General features: G+C 44.3%; 1 protein-coding gene across 1 annotated transcript; it reads left to right on the top strand.

Annotated features, from left to right (window-relative positions):
- The first annotated feature begins 2,264 nt into the window (after window positions 1-2,264).
- CRYM (crystallin mu) lies at window positions 2,265-19,249 on the top strand. The gene is made up of 8 exons (XM_006212124.4): window positions 2,265-2,520; window positions 3,015-3,168; window positions 5,100-5,162; window positions 9,742-9,843; window positions 12,605-12,788; window positions 16,141-16,262; window positions 16,957-17,041; window positions 18,901-19,249. The coding sequence occupies exons 1-8, from the start codon at window positions 2,351-2,353 to the stop codon at window positions 18,963-18,965; spliced, it is 945 nt and encodes a 314-aa protein (XP_006212186.1). The 5' UTR covers window positions 2,265-2,350; the 3' UTR covers window positions 18,966-19,249.
- Window positions 19,250-21,040: the final 1,791 nt, after the last annotated feature.

The following is a 21,040-nucleotide window of genomic DNA, read 5'->3' as shown; positions in this document are numbered from 1 at the left end:
CTTGTCAGCATATGAAATTACCCAGTCCATAAAAACTAACAACCTTAGGGCCACCTCTCTCTGGCCTTCTGAGATGGCTCTGCCTATGGAATGTGTATCTCCCTGAATAGATCTACTTCCACTCTACTATGACTTGCTCTTGAGTTCTTTCCTGCGCAAGACAGGAACCTATTCTCCAGAAACAATATTACTCAAAGCCACATAAAGAAGATGATTTGAGATGATTAACAGTCTTTTAAATATTCATGCATTTATTTTGATGCAAATTCAAAATGATTGAAATAGTATATTAAACTACAATATCAGGCTAATTTTGCTTCTACTGAAGCTAAAAAGAGTAGTAAAAATTTTAACACAATATATTAAGGAAATAATGAAAGAGAAGTCATGAGGTATTAGAGCTTCCACAGAACTCTGTCATTTTTTTAAACCCAACATATGTTACATCACAATAATTATAAAAACACAAATAATGAGCTACAAACGTTTTTGTAATCCCAGCAGCCCTGGGCATGCATTTCTAGGGACAGTGAACGAAAGAAACAAAGTTGTGTAACTGAAATAAGCTTTTCCCAGCCACCATCGCATCTTCTCTCTTTTTTGATGATACAAGAGGTTTTCATTTATTATGTGGTTACTCTGTGCCAAGGACTGTGCTAAGTATATAACATTTGATTTATCATTTCACTGGTACACATTTTGACACTTAGATCGTCTTTTATTATGATATGACCATTTTGTAAGAAATGTCCTATGTAGCTCCCAATGAAAATATCAGGGGAGCACAACTTAAGCAGTGGAGTCTCCTGACCTGTCTCCCAGGCTACACTCTTGCTCATATGTTTCATCCTATGCTCTGGCACAAGACCCTATTTCTAAACATTTAATCTCTTTAAGCATATAATTCCTTTCCAAAGAATCACCCTTCTTAGCTGCTTTACTTCAAGAAGCATCCTAGTTTTATGTCTTGGTACTCATAGACATTAGCCCCTCATTCCAAACCAAATCTGTCTGGCAAGACGCTGTTCTCAAGGACTAGACAACATTCCTTACACCCCTGGGTTTCACCTGGCCTGAAATGTCTTTTGCACCCTCCCTGCCAATGTAGCCCAATGCTTAGGAGTAGAGTTCTGGAGTCTCACTTTAAGGATAGATCCCAACTCCTCTGCTGACATGACATCTTATCCATTTGGCTATTTGTGACTGAGACCATTATATCTCATCCTGAGAACTTCCCCTTTATCTAAAGGTGAAGATTAGTTGAGTAACTCCAGGAGAAAACTGTGCACTGGAAGCAATCAACAACTGGGGATCTGGGGGTCGGGGTGGGAGGGAGATTGGGATAAGAGACTCCAGATGTGAACAGAATTGAAAGGAAAAAGGATGAAGCCAACTGGTGTCCTTCAGAGTCCAATGATCCCATTCCTGGGCTCTCAGATTGTCTGCATACAATCCCTCAAAGATAAAGTACATTCTTTACTAATGCGTGTTTGCCCTAACAGACTAATAGTCCTAGGTAGTGCCTAATCACACAATAGCTCAGGCTGGTTTGTTTCAGCCCATGCCTCCACCTTGTCAGTTATAAATCCCACTGCCCCTCCACAGATCCTAACTTTCTTACCTACAACTAATCAAAAAGCTTTGCACGAGCTGATCACGCAGCCCCCAATGCAATGTGTTCACCAACTCCTCCCCCCATAGAAGACCCTGCACTTTCATCCCAGTGGACACACAGGCACCTCTCCTCTGTGTGGCCCGCAGCTGTCTGTGGCAGCATACCGCTAATAAACTTTTCCTTCACTTTGCTTTGTCTCTGATAAATTCTTTTACCTCCTGCCCACCCGCCCGCCAGACCCCCCACGACAAAAAGGTTTTTTAAAACAACCTTTTGTCTCCTTTCATCTAAGATCTCCGAAGAAGCAGGTAATAGTTTAAGAAATAAGGGAGCCCATCATTGTTTGCCCCATATCCCCCTGTCTCCTCTTTCCCAGGCCGGACCACCTAGACAGCAAATAGTGGAGTTGATGGGGAGGAAGGAAGGAGGGGCGCCAAACTAACACATTTTACAAGGAATGTGACTACAGCTAATTACAGGAATTGAGAAAGCGGACCCCAAAATACTAACTCCCAGCCAGCCTGTCTCAATTCCAATCTCGAAGAACCCGCGCCTGGAGTGGGCCCTGCTCGCCCACCCCAGGGGATGCGGTTTCGGGGAAACAGGCTTTGCTCCGCCCGGAGAGCTGGGCGTGGCCAGCAGGCGGCGGCGCGCACCCTCTGAGCGCTCATATAGGGCGCAGCCCTGGAACCGCAGATCCCGGTGAGCCCCCGAGCTTAGAAGGCGAGAGGCGACATGAGCCGTGTGCCAGCGTTCCTGAGCGCCGCCGACGTGCAGGCCCACCTCCCCAGCGCCAGCCTGCTCATCCCGCCTCTGGAAGCGGCTCTGGCCAACTTCTCCAGCGGCCCCGACGGAGGGGTCATGCAGCCGGTGCGCACCGTGATGCCGGTGGCCAAGCACAGGGGGTGAGTGAGGAATGCCGCCCGGGCCAGAGGCTGGAGAAAGTGGAAAGAAGGAAGAGGAAGGGTGAGAAAGGAGGAAGCAGCAGGAAAAAGGGAGGGTTACCTAATCACTGCTAATAACAGCTGCCACCTAATTTGTGCCACCCGCTGCATCAAGTGAGCGTTTTACAGGAGTTACCTTGTTTACTTGAACACACTCCATACATAGGTGGTTAGTGATGCAACCGTTTCACTGATGGAAAAACAGACTCGGAGAGGTGAGGTGAATTACCCAAGGTTATGCAACTAGAAAGTGGTGGAACTGGGGTAGTTTTTCTCATCCAGTTGCTGGACTCTTGAACGTATTCCGCATACTGCCAAAGAGAAGGGCAGGGGGGTGGGGGGAGGGAGAAGGCCAGTGGGGACGTGACGGAGGACAGGCAAAGGGATATGGGGACTTGATAGGACACCTCAGCACGGATGGGAAGGGTTTAAAGCTGCTCCTTCTCTTCTCGTAGTTTCCTGGGCGTCATGTCTGCCTACAGTGCGGCGGAGGATGCCCTGAGCACCAAGCTGATCACCTTCTACGAGGACCACAGCGCCACCTCCCCTGGCCCCTCCCACCAGGCCACCGTGCTGCTCTTTGAGCCGAGCAACGGCTCCCTCCTGGCGGTGAGCAACCCCCTGCCTTGGGGTGGAGCCTGGCCCCTGTGCGCAGAGCTAGGCTCGGAAGTTAGTTCTCTGTGGGCCTGGGGGAGTTCTGAATGTGACCACACATGCCCATCTCTGAGTAGCTGGATGGTAGCGACAGTGAAGGTTGTCTATGACGGTGTATCTGTTTCTAGGACTGCCTGATGACCCATAACCCTGCACCAGAGCCCACTGCTGCTTCAAGTGTGTGACAGTGTGGAAGTAATAATGTCGTCATTCTTGTATATGTTCTTGTCCTATACCAGTTACTCCAAATATACAGCTTGTGCAAACCCGGCAGCCAAGGAAACATTTATTTAGTGAATCTATGTAACATGGGGTTACATGAGTTACAGAATAGGGGTGCTCTCTAAAGCTGGCAGTTTTTTCCAAGGGGTACACAGTGACCTGTTTTATCATTTAATAATATCAAAAATTTTTTTAAACATCAAAAATTTGATAATATTAAAAAATAATAGTAGCTCATATTTAGTAAGCACTTTGCGTGTGACAGGCACTGTTTAAATGCTTCATATGTATTAACTCTTAATACTTAGAACCACCCTGTGGGGCAAGCAATATTATTACCCCCATTTTGCAGATGAGGAAACTGAATCTTAGAGCAGCTATGCTAAAGTTACCCACGTTTGCATAGCAAATATATGGCTCGGATGGACTTCAGTCCTACTCTGTGTAAGTTCAGGGCCCATGTTGTCTTAACTCTATACTCTGCTGCCTTTCCCCGCTGCCACTTCCTGAGCCCTCATCATCTGCTAGGCAGGAGAAATTGATCTCATCCAATTCTGACAGCATTCCTCTGTGGGAATTTTTTATTACACACACCCCCAATTTCTGTCGAGGTCCCTGAGGCTCAGAGTGCAAAGTCACTTTGCTTGAGGTCACACAACTAGTTAGGGAAAGTGCTCTGTGCCCTCCAGGCAGGCTCTGAGGCCAGGCAGCTGAGTCCTCATCAGGGACAGTCTCCTTAATTCTACCCAAACATCCCCTGGATCCTTAGTTCCTCCTTCTTCTCAGAATTTCTGGCTCCCCAAGGAAGCTGGCTGTTCATTACTCCTCTGGAAAGGAGCATCTAGCTCTGCCCAACCTCTGCACATCCAACGGAAATGGCATCCCTACTGGCGACCAACAGTGCTTCCCTGAGAACTGGGACCACGTCCCGCTTGGAAACTCAATGACAAGTGCCTGAGATCCTTCCTGAATCTGATCTTTAGCCACGCAGTTCGCTTCCTCATCCATAAAATGAGAATTCTGATGCTACTTGGTGAGGATCAGCTGAGATGAATAACACAGATGGAGGAGAACAGCGCAAAGGATGGTGGTTATTATTAGCCAGACACAATTCAGAATTACCTAGGGAGCTGTTAAAAACAAGGATGTCTGGGTCCCATCCCTAGAGATTCAGATTCAGTTAATTTAAGGGCTGTGTCTGGGCATGTGTATCTTTACAAAGCTCCACACGTGTGCAGCAGGAGTTGAAAGCCACTGAATATTTTCCGGGCCCTTGCACGGTTGTCAAGTGACTTACACTTATTTTTCAAGTTTCTCCTTAATTTGGTGTTTTGAGAATCCCAGGGAAAGTGAAGAAAATGGGAAATTCCTGAGGGCTCGCCATATGCTAGATGTTTTTCTGTATGCTAATGCATTTAATCTTTAAAATAAAAAACCCTGAATGGTTGCCATTATCTTTGTTTTCACAGGTGAGGAAACCAGTGCTTACAGATTAAGGTTTTTGTTCAAAGTTGCAGTTCTCATAATTGGATCCAGGTTCAACACCAAGCCCATGCTCTTTGTAGAATATTATTATGATTCCCAGGGTTACTCTTTGAGAACTTCTCTCCGCTTAAGTAGTCGATGAGGGTGCCCTTTGCTCACTGTTTCTTCTTTCCTCCAAGGTCATGGATGGAAACGTCATAACTGCACAGAGAACAGCTGCGGTGTCTGCCATCGCCACCAAGGTAAGATTAGTGCCTGGCTGTGCTGAGCTGGTGGGTGGGATTGGGTGTCTCAAGCTTGAATGTCTAAGGGAGAAGTGAGGAACTTACTTTGATCTTCCTCTGACATAGCTGGAATGTCATATGCCAGATTCGGGATGTCAAGTGAGCACAGCAATTCACAAAATGATTAGCTACCATTTAATGAGCCTCAGATTCCAGGTGCCTTACGTATGTTATTCCTGATCTTCACACCAACCTTGCAAAGTAAGTATGATTATCTCCATTTGCCAGGTATAGGGAATATGGCTCAGAGAGTTTATGTAAGTTGATCAAGATCACACAGCGATTAAATGGCAGAGCAAGACTTTAAAACTTGTCTGCTCTGACTCCCAGGACTACTTTCTTGCCTTTGAACCACACTGGTCCTGGCAAATCAGTGTGTCTGCCCCATAAGTCAGAGCCAGTGCTGCGTAAGAAGCAGAGGGGAAAATAAACAGATCTGAGCCAGACATCTATTCATTCAACCAGTATTGACTGAAATCCTCCCACATGTCAGGCACTGTTCTAAATGTCAGAGACAGGTCAGTGAATAAAACAGAGGGTGACATACACAGGAAGGGTTGGACAGTAAATAAAATAAAAAGTAAAATATATAGTATGATTTGCTAAAAAATATAGTTAACCAACAACAACTCCCTTTTGAGTTTAGTAACAGGCTAGGATTTGCTTTAAAAAACAAAACAAAACAAAACCACACCATCAGCAACAACAGAAAACAAACAGGATATTAGAAGGATGAACATAAAGCAGAATCGAGAATATTGAGAATTTTAAATTATCAAGGAAAGACCTCACTGAAAAGGTGACATTTGAGTAAAGACCGAAAAGGAAGTGCGTGAGTGAAACAGGAGCGGGGCGGGGAGCTCTCCAGGCAGAAGGAAAAGCAAGTGATGCGGTGACGATGTTCCTAACCCAGTGCAAGGGCATGCTGTGAGAAAAGCAGTATTTTTCGAGGCTAGGGTTAAGAAGAGGCGGTGTCTGTAGGAACAGTTGGAGTCTGAAATCTTTCACGTTAAATGGAAAAGTACAAGGTCTGGGAATGCTGGTGTATGAGGCTTAAGCATAAAGGAAATGTGGGGTCTAGCAGAGGGAGGGTTGGAGCAGCAAAAACCAGGTGTTCAGATTGTGTGTTAAGATCTTCTAAACACCTGATGGGGAGGGAAGAATGTGGGGATTAATCTGGTAATTATATAGGAAGAGAGTTAATACACCCCTTGATGAACTGGTTTTTTAAAATTATATCCAGCCCCAACTTGGATTGAAATAACGGAGGGACTCTGAATTCTGTTAGCTGGTAACCTAGGAACAAAGTGACTCTAACAATACTGCCTTACATTTGGAAAGGGCTTTGATCTTTTCCAAAATAATTATCAACCCATTGTCTCCACTTATTTTGGGGTTTCTCTGAGGAAAGCAGAGCAAGTATTACTGGCCTCATTTTGTAAAAACGAAATGGAGACTAGGATTTGCTGAAGTCCCTTGGAAGCGATGGGTCTTCTTGTTCCAGATCAGTACTTTCCAAACCAAACTATGTAGCAACATCACCTGGGGAATTTTTAAAAATTCAGATTCCAGGGGGATGGGGTATAGCTCAGTGGCAGAGTACATGCCTAGCAAGTATGAGGTCTTGGGTTCAATCTTCAGTACCTCCATTAAAAAAATAAATTAAAAATCTAATTTCCTCCTACTGCCAAAAAAAAAAAAATTAAAATTAAAAAAAAAATCAGATTCCCTAAAGCACTGGATTGGAATTTCTAAGGATGGGCCCCAAAACTAGTATTGTTTGTTTTGTTTCGTTTTGTTTTGTTTTTAATGGTCTCTGATTAATTCTGATGGTTCAGGGACTTAGTTCTTCCAGACCCAGCTCTCAGTTACACTGTTGCTTTTTGCATAGATAAAACTCTCCATTTTGGGCTGTTTCACAAAGGAACAAGGGTCTCTTTTACTTTTTGTGCTGGAAGAGTAGGATGTTTTCTTTTCCATCACTCCCATTTCCTTTATGACTTTTGGGCGGAGGATGAGAAGTACAGGAAGTTCTCAGGTTTGTCGGACACTGTAACTCGTATTTGGGTTGCACATACCCTGAACTGGGGACTCTGACATGCTTTCTCAGGGTGATAATATATATCAGGGTTTATCCCTGACACACATTGGTTCCACAAATATTTGAGTGTCCACCACGCTCCAGGCCATGTGCTCAGCATGGGGCATAGAATGGTGACTAGAACCAGATACAGAACCTGCCATCATGGAGCACAGAGCGCATCTAGGGAGACAGACATTAATCCAAAGATCACACCAATTAATGTGAAAACTACAACCCTGACACACACACTGAATGGAAGGGGGAAAGTGCTATGAGAACATAAAATTGGGGGTCTTGATCTAATCTTTGGGATTTTGGAAGGCTTTTCCTCTGTGAGGCATATCTAAGCTGAGATTTGAAGACCAATAGAACTTACTTGTGAGGGGCAGAAGGAAAAGCACTCCAGGCAGAGGAAAGGTGCAAAGGCCTGAGGATGACAGAGGTACACGTGCTTGGGGAGCTGCCAGGAGTCCTATGTGGCTAGAAGACAGGAGGTGTGGGGGAGCTTGTCCTGAGAGGGAGCTGGGGAGATGGGAGGGCCAGACCAGGCAAGGCCTTAGTGAATGCAAACGAAACAGCCTTTCAACCTCTTTAAGAAACCTGGCAAGTTCATATACATGTTTTTAATTATCTGCATGCGATGGAGAAAAAAAATGAAGTGCCACTAACCCTCTTATGATTGGTTTCTTTTTTTGGCAGGGGGGTTTATTTGTTATTCTTTTTAGAGGAGGTGCTGGGGATTGAACCCAGGACCTCAGGCATGTTAAGCATGCGCTCTACCGCTAGAGCTATGCCCTCCCCCCATAAATTTTATAAATGTTATACTATTTGGGAAAAGAGATGTCAATTATAACATTATTACCAAGGCAACAAAATAGTAAGTAAGACAACCAAGCAGGATTACAGATTTACTTTCAGAGACCGAAGGTTACTTTTACAGATTACTGCAACCATTTCTGAAGCCCACATGTACTTCCAAGAATAGATTCATATTAACTGACAATAGAAAAAAAAATTGACTTAGTTATGGAAAAATCACCTAATTCTCCTTACTGGACAGGAGCATAAGATTACTAGTCTTGTGGATATTGTCATTTTGAAATCTTTTCAAATCAGATTCTTTGAACTATAGTTTATGGCACAAAAATGGTGTCTCTCCTTCTGCAGCCACAGGAGAAATGAACATCTGCAATTACGTCTGAGACTCCTTTTGGCAAGTGATTAATAATTAAGAATGCTTTAATTTTTAAGGTCGTACTCCAGAATTTCAATAATTAGCGTTGTAAGAAAGAGCAGACCCAAGGAGCTCAAATTTTATTAAACGAAATAGAGAAAAGGCGGAGGACAGTCTTATTTAATATGGATGATTTGAACAGCAAGTGATGTCCTTCCTCAATGCCAGTAGTTCTTAGCTGAAAACAATTTTGCCAGTTGCTCCAGAGATAATTAACAGTGTCTGGAGATTTTTTTGGTTGTCACAACTGAGGGCATAGGGGGTGCTAAGGGATAGAGGTCAGGGATGCTGCTAAACATCCTATAAGGCACAAGACAGCCCCCCACTTGCTCCCTCCCCCTCCCCTGCCAACAAAGAATTATCCAGCCCAATGTCAACAGTGCTGAGGTTGAGAAACCCTGCTCTATTTCTTATAGGTAATAGTAGATATGGGCTATTTCTGTGCAATTAAGACTGTCTCTGTTTTCATGGGGCTTCCATACTGGTACAAGAAAATAAATTTGTAAGCAAATAAGTACTATAAAGTGGTGAATTCTATCAGGGAGGTCAGAACTAATTTGCTGGAATGGTGACACTTGATATGAATTGATTGTAAGAACCCTTCTCCCACACTCAGACACACGTACACCCTTGGCAGAGGCCACAACACAGTCTCTATATTCCTCTTTACAGGAAGACAGAGGCTAAGAGAGGATCAGCAGAGAGTGGGCACAGCAAATACGGCTGAGAACCTGGGGTTCCCAGGGCTCATGGACTCCAGAAGCAGCTCACCGCTCAGAGAAGGAGGTGTGGCTTATCACGCCCCTGAGATGGGGTAACGCAGCAGAAAGAATGTGGGCTTTGGAGAACCAAAGATGCGCTTTGGAGTCCTGCTGTGCCATTTAATAGTTGAAGGACCCTGAGCAAGTTACTTAACCTCTCTGAACCTCAATTTATTTATCCTTAAGAGGAGGATAACTATAGGAGTATCCAGCTCATAGGGTCATTTGTCTGGACTAAATGAGATCACGAGGGGTTAAGCACTGGCAGATATTAGGTACCCAATGAGGGCGGCTTCCCTTCCTCCCCACTCTACAGCAGCGTGGAATTAAAAACACAAAACGATATCTTCTTCATTGCCCAAGAGGTCCTGAAGGTCACCTGATCCTCAAACTGCATTTGTTTTTCTCTTGACTGCTAGTGTCTCCCTTGACCTTTTCTATCTCATTTCTCTCAAATAGTTTCTGAAGCCCCCTAGCAGTGAAGTGTTGTGTATCCTTGGAGCTGGGGTCCAGGCTTACAGCCATTATGAGGTCTTCACAGAGCAGTTCTCCTTCAAGGAGGTGAGTCCAGGGAGGGTTGTGGGGACTGTGAGGGGAGTGGGGAGTGGCAGTGACCTTTGTCCGTACTCCTTCATTACAACATGGGTTACGCTGAAATTTAAGTTGAGAATCCAGTCTCGACCATTTATTTAATGACTTGCCCAGGAGTCCCACTGGAGGTGAAGAGTCTGGAAAAAGGCCTGAATCACCTTTCCCAGTTTCTCAGTTCGCAGGGAATGCCCAAGTACGCAGAGAGCCTACTCAGCTACTTAAAGGATTGTGTTAGACCCGTTACCTACATTCAGTTGTCCTTTTGGCCCTTTTCTACGCTTCTCTTAGGAGAATCTGGGGTCTTTACATAGTCAGGGTTAAGGATCCGGGACCTGGGAATGAAGCCACAGCATTCTTCCTCTGTAGCCCAGATACTGGTCCACCTTTCCCCCGTGCCGGCTGGTGCACACTGCCTACTGTTGTTAAGACATTGGACACTACTTTTATTTTATTTTTTGTATGTGTGTGAGAGAGGTGGGGCAGATTCAAATTATGATTTTCTTTTATGATAAAAGTAACACCTCTGCTTTGGAAAATGAAGACATAAGGAAGAAAACAAGAGAATAATTCCCTTTTATCTGTTTTCAAAGACAAGCAGTTTAACATTTTCAGTCTTCTCTCATATACTTTTTTATATCATAGTTTTGTGAGGTTTTTTCTGCTTTTTTAAATCAAAGTGTAATTGACATACAATATATTAGTTTCAGGTATATCATGATTGGATATTTATGTACTTTTTGAAATTGTCACCACGATAACTAGATACCATCTGTCACCATGCGAAGTTATTACAGTATCACTGAGTATATTCCCTATGCTGTACATTGAATCACCATGACTTAATTATTTTATAACTGGAAGTTTGTACCTCTTAATCACCTTACCTATTTCATCCATCCCCCACTCTGGCAATCACCCCAAGTGGTTTATTTTGTTCTCTGTATCTGTAGTTGACTTCTGAATTGCTTTGTCTGTTCATTTGTTTTGTTTTTTAGATTCCACATATAAATGAGATCACAGAGTATTTGTCTTTCTCTGTCTGACTTGTTTCACTTCGCATAATACCCTCAAGATCCATGTTGTCTCAGATAGCAAGATTTCAGTCTTTTTATGGCTGAGATATTTTATTGTATGTGTATATATATATATATATATATGCCATGATTTCTTTATCCATTTATCCATTGATGGATACATACGTTGTTTGTATATCCTGGTTATTGTAACTAATGCGGCAGAGAACATGGGGTTGCGCATATCTTTTTGAGTTAGTGTTTTTGTTTCCTTCAGATGAGTACCCAGAAGTAGAGTTACTAGATGGTATGGTAGTTCTGTTCCTAATTTTTTGAGAAACCTCCATACAGTTTTCCAGAATGACTGCACCAATTTACATCCCCACCAACAATGAACTCAATTTCCCTTTTTTCAGCATCCTTGCCAACACTTGTTATTTTTTTGTCTTTTTGATAATCACCATTCTGACGGATGGGAGGCGATATCTCATTGTGGTTTTGATTTGCATGTCCCTGTGGTTCACTGACACTGAGCATCTTTTCATTTGTCTGCTGGCCATTTGTATGTCTTTGGAAAAATATTTATTCGGATTCTCTGCCCATTTTTTAAGCAAGTTGTTTGGGTTGTTTTATGTTTAATATTAAGTTGCGTAAGTTCTTTGCATGTTTTAGATATTAACCCCTTGTAACACAGTTTTAATCATGTTAAATTTACAAAGTTGCACATCCTGTATTTTCACTGAATGGCCTAACACTATCACTTTTCCAGATTTCCTAATTTTTGTGTAGTATTTCACATTTTCTATCAAGAAAGGTGGTACGGTTAACCATTCTCTTCTAACTGGGCGTATTATATTGTGTTTCACCTTAGTTGTTGAACTTACCTAGACATAATGTTTATTTCCATATTTGTTATATTTCCTTGTGAGAGATTCTTTAGGCCTTATTTGCCGTTGAAGGCTGACAACCCCCACCCCAGACATCAATGTCTGTTAAGCAAGCTAGCGAGTCCCCATCTCCTGGTGATGCCAATGACCCACCCCCTCTCCACCAGCACTTTCCAGGATTCTAAGTGTAGCTACTACCCTTGGCCTTTTCATCTGCTGCATGACTCATTCCTGAAACCCTTCCAATCTTTAATTCCCGGCATATCCTTCAGAGATCAAGCTTTTCCATGCATAGCACTGCACATCCTGTTTGTGAATCTCACACCTGTTATGACTCCTTTACAGAATCCCAAACATAAACTGTGAGTTTAATGCTAACTTTTGCCAGTTATCATTCACATTTTACAGACATGGAAACCGAGGCTGAATGAGGGGAAATAACCTCAGGAACAGTTAAGTGACAGAACACGGATTGATTCTAAGGCCGTCTCGCTCCAGAACTCGCTCTGCTAATCATTAAGCTCTATAGTAGCTATTAAGCTACTGAGGCTGTGTGTCCCAGGCTAGAACTGAAAAACCTCCCCTCTTCCTACTGAAAAACCTCCCCTCTTCCTGAAAGGGGAATATGGTAGACAAAGGTCATTTTCAAATATCTGGCCCAGATTAATGCTATACCCTTGATCAAATATCCGCTCTCCATAGGGAATGATTTAAATAACCACAGCCCTTACCCCAGAGTGGTTCAACTTTTCCTTGTGCCCCTGGACTTGATGAAACATAAACCGTCAAATACTCATGGCACCCATGTCCCTCTTGTCACCCGCAATGAAGGTGAGGATATGGAACCGCACCAAAGAAAATGCAGAGAAGTTCGCAGACACAGTGCAAGGAGAGGTACAGGTCTGTTCCTCGGTCCAGGAGGCTGTGGCAGGTGCAGATGTGATCATCACAGTCACCATGGCAACAGAGCCCATCTTGTTTGGTGAATGGGTGAAGCCTGGGGTTCACATCAATGGTAAGCAGAGTGTCTCCATGAGCTTTGGGTGGCCGGACTCTCCCTTGGCTGGACCAAGGGGCCACGTCAGCAGAACTGGTTTACTCATGCAAATGCCCAAGCTTCTTAAGGGCCTCAGACATATTTGAACCTTGAAAGACAATATTTACTCCAAAATATGAAAAAAAAATCACAAACCTGAAACTAATACATTTAATTAAAGTTTTATAAAGTGTAAATGATCAATTACAGCTCAGTTCTAAAATGTCATGAAATTTAAATTACGAAAGTCAAATGACTCACTTACTCTTAACAACACTTAGAATTTTTTTTTAAATTTTAATTACACCACAAAAGACATTTCATGTGACTTGTGGATGCTTTTTAATATGCAGCATATGATGGGTGGGACTCTAATCAAAAGAATTCCTGGGGCCTCTAAAGATCCTCAGATGGCTTTGGGGGTTGGCAAGATCTGATCTCTATTGAATACCTACTATAACAGGTGCTCTTCTAAATTCTTTGTATGTCCCATATCATTGAATCCTCACAACAACCTTATGAAGTAGGAGCTATTATTATCATGACCATCGTTTTACAGGCGGGAAAACCAAGGCATGGAGAGATTTAAGTAACTTGCCCAGAGTCAGAGGTTCCTAGAGACAGAGCTGGCATTTGAGCTAAGGCAGTCTACCCTCAGAGCCCTAGATCTTAAATAATGTCCTCTATCATCTTTCAGTAAGAAGACTGGATTCTGATGAGCAAACAAATGAAGACTAGAGAATTTAAATGTGGTATCAGTGCCCCACGTTTTAGTGACAAGCATGTGGTGTGAATTCACACGATCTAAGATCTCTGCACACATTGGCAAATGAGCTTGCAAGAGCCAAGTATCACGACTATGTGTTCATTCACAAGCATGTGCTGAATCCCTACCGTACGTCAGGCACTGTTCTAGATGCCGGGGACGTCACAGTAAACCAGCAGTCAAGGTCACTACTTTCCTGGTGCTTACATTCTAGTGAAGGGAGACAGACAACAACCAAGCAAACAAATAGATGAGCTAGTAGTTCCAACTAAAGAGAAGTTCTATGAAGGAAGCAAAACGTGTGATTGAGGAAGGGGCCATAGTAGCCTGTATGGGACTGGTATTATGATGTGTGTCCAGGGGTTAGGTCTTGCTGTTCGAAAGCCAGACCCGAACAGTAAGACCATTTCTGGAAGGACTTGGGAAATCAAGAGAAACCAGTTCTAAGTAAAATGGACAAGCGCTGAATATTCAGCAAGACTGACTTGATTTTTTTTTCTGCTTGTTTTTTTTTAGCACATAAAACAGCACATATTTATTATCTCACAGTTTCTGTGGTTCAGGAGTCTGGGCATGGGTTAGCTGAGTCCTCTGCTCACACAGGGATGAAATCCAGGTGTTGTCCAGGCTTCAGTCTCATCTGGAGCTCAGAGTCCTCTCCCAGGCTCACATGGCTGTGGCAGGTTCCTCCCGTTGCAGGACAAAGGTGCCCGTTTTCTTGGGGCTACTCTCAGCTCCTAGCGGCTGCCCACATTTCTTGCCGTGTGGCTGCTCCACCTTGAAAACCAGCATCAGAGAACCTTCCTCATACTGGATCCCTCTAATGCTTTGAATCTCTCACTCCAGGAAGGGCTGACTTGATTTTGAGTCAAGGCACCTCGTATCTCTCCCTAGCCTAAAGACAAAATCGGTTATGTGTTCACAGAAGCATCAAATATGCTTATGTGTTACAAGTGCAGTTGACAAGGAAACACCAACAACAAATCTTACTTACTTTACAGCTTGGCCAGGAGATCAGCCCAATTCCAGCCTCCCCTGCATGTCCCTCATGCTGCCCCTGGAACATCATCAGCCAGTGTCTGACGCTCACCCGATCTAGCCCCACTGAAATAAGGCCAAAGTCCAGCCTGAGGCAGGCCCCTCCCTTTGCAGCCTGGCCCACCTCCATCTGCCTGAGTGGCCTTATGCAACCCTTTGAGAACTCACCCTCCTCAGAACCAGGGGGGTCAAGTGCAATGAGAAGAGGTGGCTTGAGAAGCTAGGGTTTTTCCCACCAGCTGATGATTTATTTACGAGCTTCATTACTTGGTGTTTTTGTTCTATAGAACTCTTCACACAAACAGCCTTCAAGATGGACATTTTTACACCACCACTCTCTTTGAAAATTAGAGTGGGGGAGAGCAGCAGGAGAGGGAACAAGTAGAGAAAACTGGATGGCGGTGAAAGAAGGCATATAAATGCTGCCGTATATTTGTGTAACGCTTTATAGCGGTTTCCAAAGACTGGCTGGCAGGGGCTGGATCCAGCCAGCAGATGTGTTTTGTTTAGACCATAGACTGTTCTGAAAACCAGGAAATAACACATGCAAATAGATTTCCTGCTTCCCTTTAAAAAAGCGGGGGTATCTAACAGGGGCCCTGCATTCTCACATGGCAGTAATGAGCTGGAGCTGAACAATGACCGTCCCCTTTAGAAGGGCCTGCTTTCTTCTCTGTACCTCAGTCTCCAGCATTTCCAGTCCAGCCTCTCTGACCAGCCTTGCTCATTTTCACTACCTGCCTAGCCCTGCAGGCATTTGGTTGCAGCTTCTGCATTATCCTATGTCCTAGTGCTGGGAGGCATGATGCCTTGGATTCATCGTTAAGATTCTGGGCTGTGCAGAGGACGTGAAATCTTGGTGCCAGGGTGCAGCTGGTTTCCTCTTTATTGGGGTTTCTCCGTGACCCTGGCACTGGGTTCTTTTCTCATGAGTTAGGAGAGAAGTGGTTGGGGTGAGGAAGGGGAATGATTGAAAAGCAAGCAGACAGACAGAAGACAGAGGAGTGTGGGGTGTGAATAAGTTCCAAGTGATGTCTCTGTTTTAGAGTCTTTGTGTCTTTGTGGGGAAGTCACTGTTCCTCGTAAGCGGAAGACGCCTGAAAGGCACGTGCTTTCTCAGAACCACAGATGTGTGCTTATTAGGTACTTAACCTTGGCATGTACCGCTTCTTTGAGCCTCAGCTTAAATGGGAAGCAGACATGAAGTGTACTTGGGAGGACTATAAATAGCATGTGTGAAAACAGCCCACAGAGAGCAGGCACACAGTACATGAATGCTGAGTTGCCTCAAAGTCTTTTTTTCAGTAACGAGAAGGGGTATGAAATGGAAAGGTAACAAATGCCAGATATTATTCTTATGAGTGGGTATTCAGTCTTGTTGATCGGGAAGGAGTTTGCCTGGGGAAATGAGGCAATCCACATCTGTTCCTACCTGCCCTCTGCCACCTCCTTTTCCCCCCACCCCTTCCATTCTTCGGTGTGTTCGTGACTATTTCTAGGCTCAAAATATGTTTTGCTGTCTCTTAGCCATCGGCGCCAGCAGACCTGACTGGAGGGAGCTGGATGATGAGCTCATGAAAGAGGCTGTGCTGTACGTGGATTCCCAGGAGGCTGCCCTGAAAGAGTCTGGAGATGTCCTCTTGTCAGGGGTGAGCCTCCCCTCCTGGTGGGCTTTTGCCGACTGACCTCGCCTGGATCCCAGGCTTTCATTAACTCTCCTTCAGTCTGGCCTGCTCCAGAACTTTGTAACCCCCACCTCTTTGTGGGGTGGTAACTCCCAAATGTCTCTAAACCATTTCTTATCCCCTTCCAGAATAATGTAGCCGTTATGGTGGTGGCAAGTGTTTTCCTGTCCCTTTTACCTGAAGAGAGCAGTTTGATGGATTTTTCCTTTGGACTAGGCTGTCCTATAAAGTAGTAGAATTGGAAGATGGGAGCCCTTTGCAGCTTGGAAACTTTCCCAAAATTAGGACTAGGGTTGGCCACTTTCTGGCCTTCTTTTTCTTTCGTAATCAGGGCATAGAATAAGAAGGGGGACTGCCAAAATAAGACAGAACATGCCTATTTCTTCACTGACACAGTGTCCTGGCAGGACATTCCTCTGGCCACAAATTTGTATTTCTGCAATCGTGGTATCACAAAGGCAGATGCTACACCACTCCCACCCCAAAAAGAAAGATTTAAAGGGGAAGTGTCCTCCCTGACATCATCCAGCTCATAAGGTCTTGTTATCAAGTTTATCCCTTATCCAGCTCAGAGACACCCTGTCCTGGCTTCAGAAGCTGGCCCTGAGCAGACATTCATTCGCTCCATGGCCTAGATCAGCATGTGTTCATTTGACAGGCCAAGATCTTCGCTGAGCTGGGAGAAGTGGTGAAGGGAGTGAAGCCAGCCTACTGCGAGAAGACTACAGTGTTCAAGTCTTTGGGTAAGAGCCACTGCTCCCAGGGCACAGCCCTAACCAGGGCACAAGGTAGGTTTACCTATTGGTGGGAAGAGGAATGAGTCAGCAGGCTCCATAGCTCAGTAATCGTGAAATCTATCATTCAGGTCAGTTATTTACATCTTGGCATCGTGGTGAAGCCTGTGAACTCTGGAACTGGGCAGTCCTGGATTAGATTCCCTTCTCTGCCCCTCCCTGGACAGGCATCCTTGAGCAGGTGACATCACCTCTCTGAGCCACAATTTCTTTACCACCTGTTATCTAGAGTTTTTGTGAGAATTAAGTGAGACGTGCATGTCAAACAATTTACACATAGCAAGTGTCAGCATTAAGTCATTTAGACTCAGATCTAAATGAAACTTAAAAGAAGATATCCTTCAGAGGTGGAGGGTGGGAGAAAAAGATGTTAAAAAAAAAAAAGAGCTTAAAAGAAATAGCAAGGAGACCCAAGCTGAGAGAGACCCAGACAGGAAATATAGCCTGTGACCTTTTTTCCCCTCCTTCCCTACCTTCCTGCTTGCTGATTTTAGAAGGGCTTCACTGTGGAGCCTGTTACCACCTGAGTTAGCACAGGCAGAAGCCCAGCAAACAAAGGGCTCCCAGTGGCTGGTCTGCCCTTCAGCCCAGCTGTCCCACCTTATCAGATTTAAAGAAATGGATACAAACGGTCACAGAGATCATTTTCAGCTCATACACCTAAAATGTTGAAATCCTCCCAAACTGGTTGGTAAATAGTTGCTGCCCTGAGCCCTTCAAGCTCTCCAGGCCTTACATATTTCTTAATGATCAAGCAACCAAAGCTTTAATGCTTGGCAGTGTATTTAAAAGTGCTCCAACCACCCAACACCCACGCCAATCAGTCAGTATCCGTGCCTTGCCATCTGTTAAATATTTTTTTTTAAGTCTCTCATGCACAGAAAGACAGGCAAAAACAGCTTTATCTAGAGCCTGGTTCAGAGACATCACACTGATCTAGTTATGTCTGAAAGCTTCATTGTTCCTAGCAGATCGGAGGTCAGTGACCCCTTCAGGAGACAACAATGCAGAAGAAGCCTGCTCTATACTTCTGAGCAATTTTTACTTTCTCACTTTTGGGGATTGGTTTATTGGCACACTTTTTCATCTAAGGAGACACATATTAAACATCTGTTATGTATCAGGCTCCATATTGAGAGCAGTGGTGGCTACAAAAATTAATAAAAACTGGCTCTTGCCCTTTAAGAACATACACCAATTCAGGGTTAACATATGTGCCCAAAACAACAAGACAAAGGGGGCGTTGCTGAAGACTCAGGGTTTGGACTAGACCAGAGAGGTCCAACAAACTGAAAACCATGGGCCAAACCCAGCCCCCCTGGGAGTGAAATCGTTTTTTTACATTTTTCAAAAATGATTGGAGGAAAAAATTAAGAGTATTTCATGACACAGGAAAATTATATGACACTGAAAAATGCAGTGTCCATAAAGAAAGTTCTGTTGGAGCACACTCAGGCACATTTGTTTACCTGTTGTCTACAGCTGCTTTTGCACTAGAACAGCAGAGTTGAGTAATTTCATGGAAGTGGCGTACAGAGCTCAAAATATTTACTGTCTGGCGCTTTACAGGAAGTTTTCTGGCCCTTGAACTAGCCTTTGAAGGACACAGAATTTGTTTGGTGGGCATTGTCAGCCTTGCCCTGCCCGTGGCTGACGCTTCAAGCCCAAGTTCACCGCTGGGCGTCAGTCCTTGTTACCCCGATGGGCATTATTGGCAGCATGGATGCTGTTTCAGGGAACCTGAGACCTGGGGTGTTTGAGGAAAAGTTGTTCTGACCAAAGGTGAACCAACTTTCTGTTCATTCCAGGAATGGCGGTGGAAGACATGGTGGCAGCCAAGCTAGTGTACGATTCCTGGTCGTGTGGCAAATAAAAAGAGGGAACTTTGTGTTGAGTGGATGCTGTAGCTCGAGGGGTGTTAATACTAGTTGTCTCATAATTTCAACATCAAATAAGGGAGCCCAGTGCCCAGTGAGCTACAGCTTTGTGTTTATCATATCTTACCTTAAATAATGAGATATCCCCTGTTGTGTTTGTAGTTGGAAAGCAAAACTAAGTGGCCATTTCTTCTGTAACGTCAGATTATTCTAGCATTCCTTTTCCCCTGTATTTCACTACCTTTTGTAATTCCTTGAAATAAAGCTCTTTCCAATTCTGCGGGTCTTGCTTTAGTAACTTCTAGCCCTCACGGCAAGGAAAATAAGGGGATGGAGTGTTTCCATTTGCTCCCTGCGGGAGCTCCAATGGCTGGAGTTAAATTTTTTTTTCTATTTTATTGAGATACAATTTACACACCATAAGATCCACCAGTTTGAAGTATCTAATTCAATATTTTTAGTATATTCACAGGGTTATGCAACCATCGCTACTGTCTAATTTCGGAACATTTCCATCACTCCAGAAAGAAACCCAGAACCTGTTAAGCAGTCATTCCCAATTTCCCCCAGTCCCTAGCAACCACTAGTCTACTTTCTGTTTTTATGGACTTGCCTTTTCTGGACATTTCGTATTAAATGGGATGATATGTTATGTAGCCTTTTGTTTCTGGCTTCATATAACTGAAATTTCAAGGAACTGTGGAGCTTCCATGTTGGTCGGGACTCCTCTGGTCATAAGTTGTGGAGATCACAACTCAAACTGCCTGAATCTGAATGAATGGATGAGGAATGGAATTTATTGGCTCTTGTAGTTAAGAAGTACAGGTAACTGGTTTCAGCTGTAGCTGTATCCGGGAGCTCCGAGTGTCATCAGGACCCAGTCTTACTCTCTCTGTCCCTTGGCTCTGTTTTCCTCAGTGTTGGCTCCGTTATCAAGTAAGGTCTCTCTTGATAGTGGCAGGATGGGTGCCAGCAGCTCCTGAATCAGTCTGTCCTCTTCAGCAACCCAAGCAGAAATAGACATTCTCTTCATTAACAGAAGTCCTAGAGTGGAGACTCACTGGACCACCTAGGTCATATGCCCATATGTGTAACATAGTAGCTAAAGGAAACAGAATATTCTATTTGGCCTGGTCGGCCATGTGCCTGTCCCTGAACCACTGCACCACGCAGGGGGATCTGATTTCCCTATTTTCCAGGCCTGAGTCACACGCCCCCTCTTGAAGTTAGGAGTGCCGTCAGCCCATCTTGCCACAGGAGCTGACAAAAGGAAAGGGGTCTCTTACCAGAAAGGAGGAGAAGTATGTATTGCATAGGCAAAATCTGCAGATGTCCATTATAGGGTCAGGGTTGAAAGAGTCATTAGGAATCATGTAGTGCCACCTCCTCAACTTACAGATGGGGAAACTGAGGTGCAGAGATGCTTTCCCCGGGTCCTCTGAGTCATTAGCAGAGCTGGGTAGCCCATTCCTGCCAAAGCTCCCATTCAAATCCTCCCACCCCAACCCCTAGGCTGGTTAAAAGTCAGCAGCGAAGAAAATCATGTTTATTTTGTTTTCTTACCCAAATTTCCTCCTGGCAGGTCCTCTTCATGCTCTGGGTAGCTTAGCTAAATGTTTTTGATGTTTCCCAGGCTGTCTAGCCTTTGTGCTAGAATACAATACCCCTGTGATCTGTTCTGCACACCTCAAGTGACTGTGGAGTCTTTCTGGGAATCTTAATGGTCACAAATGTACTGTAAAGGATGCATAGTGAAGAATATGTAATGATGAGACCATCAAAAGGGCCTTAATTCATTCATAGATTTCCTCTTTCCTTCTTTCCATAAGATCCCCTACCATAACTTCTGCTAGGCTACTGACAGAAAAGAAGTAATCCTTACCACCAAAAGCACAGATGACTCTCTCCAACTATATTAGAGTCGGGGAGGGAAACGGATCAAGAGCAGTGTGTGCAATAAGACTTTCGCCTTTCAAAGTTACTCTTCAGTTTCACATCGCCCACCCCCACCCTTGGATGGGGTGTGAACCTCTGAAGTCGGTCAGACTCCTAGGAACCAACAGACCAGGGC

This window comes from Vicugna pacos, chromosome 18, assembly GCF_048564905.1.
Source record: "Vicugna pacos chromosome 18, VicPac4, whole genome shotgun sequence".
Lineage (NCBI taxonomy): Eukaryota > Metazoa > Chordata > Mammalia > Artiodactyla > Camelidae > Vicugna > Vicugna pacos.
Note: the sequence above shows the minus strand (reverse complement) of the source record. Positions and strands in the feature narration are given on the sequence as shown.